The sequence below is a fragment of the Watersipora subatra genome, chromosome 6 (genome assembly GCF_963576615.1).
Source record: "Watersipora subatra chromosome 6, tzWatSuba1.1, whole genome shotgun sequence".
Classification (NCBI taxonomy): Eukaryota; Metazoa; Bryozoa; class Gymnolaemata; order Cheilostomatida; family Watersiporidae; genus Watersipora; species Watersipora subatra.
The window spans coordinates 6,002,668-6,008,868 of record NC_088713.1 but is presented as its reverse complement, the minus strand read 5'-3'; the positions used below and the strand labels follow the sequence as shown (position 1 = coordinate 6,008,868).

At 37.1% G+C, this 6,201-nt stretch overlaps 1 protein-coding gene across 1 annotated transcript; it reads right to left on the bottom strand.

Moving 5' to 3' along the window:
- Positions 1-349: 349 nt before the first annotated feature.
- Positions 350-1,591, bottom strand: LOC137397984 (uncharacterized). The gene is made up of 2 exons (XM_068084085.1): positions 732-1,591; positions 350-500 (listed from the first exon to the last, which is right to left on the bottom strand). Exons 1-2 carry the CDS (start codon positions 1,589-1,591, stop codon positions 350-352), a joined length of 1,011 nt encoding a protein of 336 aa, XP_067940186.1.
- Positions 1,592-6,201: the final 4,610 nt, after the last annotated feature.

Sequence of the window (6,201 nt, the reverse complement as noted above, 5' to 3'; positions counted from 1 at the left end):
GTTGATGTTGCTTTGCATAATCCCCAAGTACTTGTACCCTTCTTCTATATCTTTGATGGTACCATTTGGCCTTTTTAGGCCATCTGTGAGCATAGATTAATTTTTCTTAAGAATTAACCTTCCACATTTCTCAAAACTGAAGGTCATTCCGATGTCCTTGCTGTATACCTGAGTGAGCTGTATTAGCGAATCAATGTACCTTTCTCTGTTAGCGTACAGCTTGGTGTCATCCATGTAGAAGAGGTGGTTTATCTTGGGTCTACTCTTAAACTGGTTCGCATAGTGAGTCTTCTCCAGCATATTGCGTAGAGGGTTTCGGCATATGCAGAAGAGCAGCGGTGATAAGGAGTCACCTTGATAGATGCCTCGCTTGATTTTTTACAGTTGCCAGCTTTTTGCCATTAGCCTCCAGTTCCGTCTTCCATTTGGTCATTGACATTTTGATGAATGCCACAAGAGCAGGGTGAACATTGTACATACTGAAGCACTCATGTATCCAACTATGGGGAATTGAGTCATAGGCCTTTTTGTAGTCGATCCAAGCCATTGCAAGATTGGTATGCCTTCTCCTGCTGTCTTGACAGACCGTCCGATCCACCAGTGACTGATGTTTGGCTCCTCGGGTGTTGCGCCCAATTCCTTTCTGAGCACTGGTCATATAGTGACTCATGTGCTCTTCCAGTTGGTCTGCAACTATTCCTGAGAGCAGTTTCCAGGTGGTGGGCAAGCACATTATTGGTCGATAGTTTTTGGGAGTCGGACCCTGCATTGGATCTTTTATCAGAAGTACAGTTCGTCCTTTGGTCAGCCATTCCGAATGGTCACCTTCTTCTATTAGGCATTCCATCTGCTTAGCCATTTTAGTGTAAAGTGATGTCGATTTCTTCAACCAGAATGCTTGAATCATGTCATGGCCAGGTACTGCCCAGTTATTCATACTCTGCACTTTGCACTTGATGTCCACTTTGCTGATGGTGAGCCCTTGCTGAGCCACAGTGTGTTGATGGCTCTTTTTAAGCCTCTTCAGCCAATTTGCAGTTGTGTGGTGAGTAGTCTTTTTCTCCCAGATGTCCTTCCAGAACTTTGAAGTGCTGGATTGCGGAGGATCTGACATTGGCCTCCGCAGTTCACCTTTGAACTGGGAATACATTTTACATGGATTATTGATGAACAGTTTGTTCATTCTCTTGTTATGCCGCTCATTGGTGTACCGCTTCAGTCGTGGCGAGAGTGCTACTAGCTGCTGTTTGGCAGATTCTAGAGCTTCTATTGTGGTTTCCCGTTTTGAACGCTCCAAACTGTGGTTAGATCTTTCACTGAGCCTACTAACTTTCTTGCGCAAGTCCTTGATCTTATTTTGTAAACTCAGCTGCCAAGATGGAGTGGCTTGAAGCTTGGTTGACAGTGGCTTAATACCCATCTGTTCCAAGACGACGGTTGCCGTACTGTAAATTAAGGCATTAGTCTCACCGATCGATTCAATTGTGATCGACTCCAATGCCAAGTTAATGTTTTCTAACAGCTTCTTGGGTATGGTCTTGCTAACTCTCCGTAGTGGTACGCTGCTTCCATAATCATTAGCAGCTGGCATCTTGTTGATGATATTTTCCGCAAGATCTTTCACCCTTATACATATAAATATATATATATATATGTATATATATATATTTATATATATTTATACTAGCTGCATTTCCTGTGTTCGGGAACAGATTTACATAAAGCAATAGTTTTATTGAGAGTGGTCTTTCATACTGTAAAACAACTCCAAATTCGCAATCTACTGCAATTTTTGTGCTGATTTGACTGCATACACACATGCAGTTGTACATGTCAAAAATGTTGGAGAGACTAATGGAAATATGCAATGTGCTTTACAGCTAGTCTACAATGCATCAGTCTCAAACCTCTCAAATCGGAATTGTCTTAATTTTGTACACAAAACTGATAATGAAATTGACATTGCTAGGCAAACTGGCATTCTTCAAACTGGCAGTACTGAAAAGTTTTACATATTTTAAGAAATTCTAGAAAGTATTTTTTGCTATTGCACTGCTTAGCTATTGCCAGCATTTATTGAATTGAGACTTCTGCATGCTTGAAACACTAATCATGACTCACCTGTTCTTTGTATATAGCCTGTGTTTTGACATGGTATATACAAACTGTGCAGCAGTAATGCGGTTGTTGATTAAATTTATTATCAATAAAATCTAATATAAAAAATTACATATATGGCCTCTCACCTTTCCATTGTAAGGCATAACATCTGGAGCATTTTTGGACATTCATCACATAAAAAAATTCAACCTTATACTGTGTTGCAGGACTGTAGTCAAGTGCAAAGTTTTCTGTCAATACACAGCGCCTGGTAGCAGCTGCTGTAGTTAGTGCATCTCGCTGTTGTCGCCGTTTCATCTGCTCTGAAAATTCAGTTCGCCGAGCAGCTGTTGTAGCTAGTGCATCATGTTCTTGTCAGCGCTGCATCTGCTCAGAGGTTTCTGTACGTCTGGCCAATGTAGCCACTGCTCTGAGCTGTCTGATTTGCTGCTGGTGTTGGTTCAGTAGTCTCTGCACTTCTAGTGGCTGCAGCATCTATTCTGGCCTGCTCTCGATGTACCTGTGTTTGTTTGGCGGTTTCTGCTGCTCTAGCAGCTGCAGTAGCAGTTACGATTCATTGTGGGCATAGCTGTGTTTGCTCTGCAGTTTCTGCTCGTCTTGCTGCTGCTTTGCGAATTCGTTCTTTTTCTCTACGGAAACCAATATGTTCTTGCGTTTGGGCAGTAGGCTTTATGGAAGGCATTGTACTGCTTCAAGCATTGGTAAAATTGAATGAAATGGTGTGCTTTTTTGCAATATACGCTGCTCGCTTTCTTCTCACTGTCGCCTATCGCCAGACTCGGAGTGCCTGTGCAAGTTCTGTAGTAGCCGTAGTTCTGTAATACTCGTAGCTGGAAAAAAAAGTAAAAGTAACTCGGCTGCGGAAGGAAATAAACATGTTTATTATCACAAACAGGGGCAAATCCAACGTTTTCAACCCTTTCACTGAAGTAGATTCATTCATGCGTTTTCTATGGTCGACCGCCATAGACACATTTTTGCGGCTTACCCAGCAATTGCTAGTAACTGAATTTTATTATTCGCTGATAACATAACCAACGGTTTTTAAGACTTGCATGGAGTGACAGTGTTGTCCAAATATTTCTCTATAAAACTAGCCTAAAATTTAATTTTAAATCTATGTTTGAGAATTTCCAACTTAACCCCTTCGGGTGCATGCACCCCTATAGCGGCTTTGAGTATATGCTTCTCAAGTTCATCAGCCAGTTTTTAGGCTTTGCGTAGTTGCATTACTCATCCATCTATATTTAGAGCCTGCTTACAGTTACACTATATCTACAAAGCTAAGCATGACCTTCAGACATGTTTGCAGACATTGGACTGGTCAAACAGCTAAGGTCAAATAAAAGAAATTTGAGTAATTTGCGTTCAATGTTCAACAGTTCTATGTTCAACATCTTGATCAGTTAGTAACAACGCATAGTAGCTAGTAGTTGACGCGAATAGGCTTCGATTCAGCGATAGAAATGGCAGACTTCCAGTAGAGTGGTGACGAAGATAAGTTAACAGCTATGGAAGAGACTGGAGATTGCATTGTATACACAGTATAATGTTTTAATTGTTTGTTATTATTTATACTTTTATACATTTTAATGCTACTCTTATTAGTCAAATATGTTCGTAGAACACGAATTTTAATAAAACCGCTATTTCATGCTACTTTCAATATTTATTATTTTTAGTTTTTGAAATAAAGATAACAGATACATAATTTTCTCTGCTTTCCAAAAAGTATAGGTGTTCTATGTAAAAATGTGAGTGCTTCTAAGGTTAAAATGACTTTTGTTGAACCATGTCATAATCTGTAGAGCATGATGATTTAATTGTACCTGGACGCAAAATTGGATTATGCAATTGTACCCGAAGTGGTTAAAAACAACCATTTTTGTGTAAGTTTTGAAAATGCCACCGAGCTAGAAAACAATTACTTATGTTGATGACATAGCCAATTCAGTTTTGTGTGATTACACATATAATTAAAATAGCAATAGCAGTAATAGCAATAACATAGTAAATAGCAATAACATACAACAATACTAACCTTTTCGATGTAGAAATTTAGTAGGTAAAACGCAGTAGCAGTACCCGTGTAAGTTCTGTAGTAGCTGTAGTACTCGTAGCTAGCAAATAAGTAAAATTAACTCAGCTGCGGAAGGAAATGAACATGTTTACTATCACAAACAGTGGCAAATCCAACGTTTTTAAACCTTTTACCGAAGTAGACTCATTTATGCGTTTTCTATTGTCGACTGCAGTAGATGTAACATTTGCGACTTTCCCAGCAATTGCTAGCAACTGAATATTATTATTCGTTGGTAACATAACCAATGATCTTTAAGACTTTTATAGTAGTGACAGTGTTGTCCAAAGATTTCTCTATAAAATGAGCCTAAAAATTGACTCTAAGTCTTTGTTTGAGAATTTCCAACTTAACAACAAAGATTTTTTGTGCGAGTTCATTAAATGCGTCCGAGTTGAAAAACAGATAACTACTTATGTTGATGAAATTATAGCCATATCATTTTTTGTGATTACACAGATAATTAAAATGCACAAAGTGTAGACACACTGAATTTTTTGTATAGCAGTGCTTGTTAACATATTGGCAAAATGAAATATATAACCAAAACAAAAGTTCTAGATCGAGTTTGAAATTGAAAAAATAATGTATACATATTAAGCAATATCGGCAAAATGGCTGGCAGTAGGCCGATAGCTAAATTTGTACACGAACGCAAGTGAAAGGGTTATGTATTGGAAGTGTGGCAATTCATATACAATATTGATTAAGAAACACTTACCTTTTTTATGTAGAAATGTAGATGAGAACTGTGTTTTCCAGTGACCACAAGAAACCAATGTTCGTGTGACCTTCTCGGTTCACGTTGGCAGTAAATATTAATCGCATGTCAATTACCATTCATTAATTTATTTTATTTAATGATTAGTACAGTTGTATAGCTTTGTATATAATTTTGCTGTTTCAAACGCACCAATGTCGTGGGGCGCCGTAAAGAGGGGCGCTAACCAGATATGACGTGTTCTGTGTAAAAACGATGAATAGGTTGTATAAACTATATAGGCGTGTACTAACCAGATATTCTCGTGGCGGACACTCAATCACACACATACACACACAACTATTGCCGTTTATATAGTAGATATATACTGTTTATCTTATGTGCATATATACTATAAATATATTATCAATTATTAAGTATCATTTATCTATATAAAAATACATATACATGTACATATGTACATAAATATTGTTTTTGTCATTCCAAAATGTTGATTATAAAGTTTCAGTTGCTCTGAAGTCAATTATATTTAGGTTGAGAAGAAAGAAAAACACGTTTACAGTGTATGGAATAGAGCTCAGCATGGTTTGTAGGAACTTTAAAACACATGTACTTGCTCAGCAGTTCAAACAAATACACAAATAGGTTGCTCAGCATAAGCAACAACCTTTGTATAGTGCAATAAAGAACCAAAGCTTATGCAACATAAGTTTTTATGAGCATGACAACACTGGTTTGCAGCTAAAAATGGTTTTACTAACTTTTACTGTTGATCAATGATTATTTATAGAAAAGTTGGTCTTGTTAAACGTGAACTATCCATAAAAGCTTAAATTCTGTTTGCTGAATCAATATCAGTGTTTTTTAAACTAAACAACATTTTGACAAGAGATATTGGTCAAAGAACCTAAATAGCTGAATTTAAACTACTTAGTATCAACTGCATACATATAAGTTATGTGATTGTAGTTATATCACGTTGAACAGTTTGTAATAGCAAAGTGTTGGAGTGGTTCAAAACCAGCTTGAAAAGCAGATTGTTTTATATCTGTTAAATAGAAATTCCTTACATCTGTGGTATAATATGTATATCTGGCGCATACTTTTTTGATGCGCCTATATAATACAAATTTATCTTCAGATGGCGTTTACAGCATAATCAATGATTGGTTATGTTTCATTTCAACTACAATTATTATTGGTAATACAATTATTCTTCTCCCATCATTGATTCAACTGATTTGAATTAGCAATTTTTCTTTATACTAGTATGATAAAA

Excerpts from the sequence above, each read along its gene's own strand:
- LOC137397984 (XM_068084085.1), bottom strand. The coding sequence starts at position 1,591 with ATGCCAGCTGCTAATGATTATGGAAGCAGCGTACCACTACGGAGAGTT. Across the intron at positions 501-731 it reads AAAAACTATCGACCAATAAT|TTGGATACATGAGTGCTTCA; the intron begins GTGCTTGCCCAC and ends AATTCCCCATAG.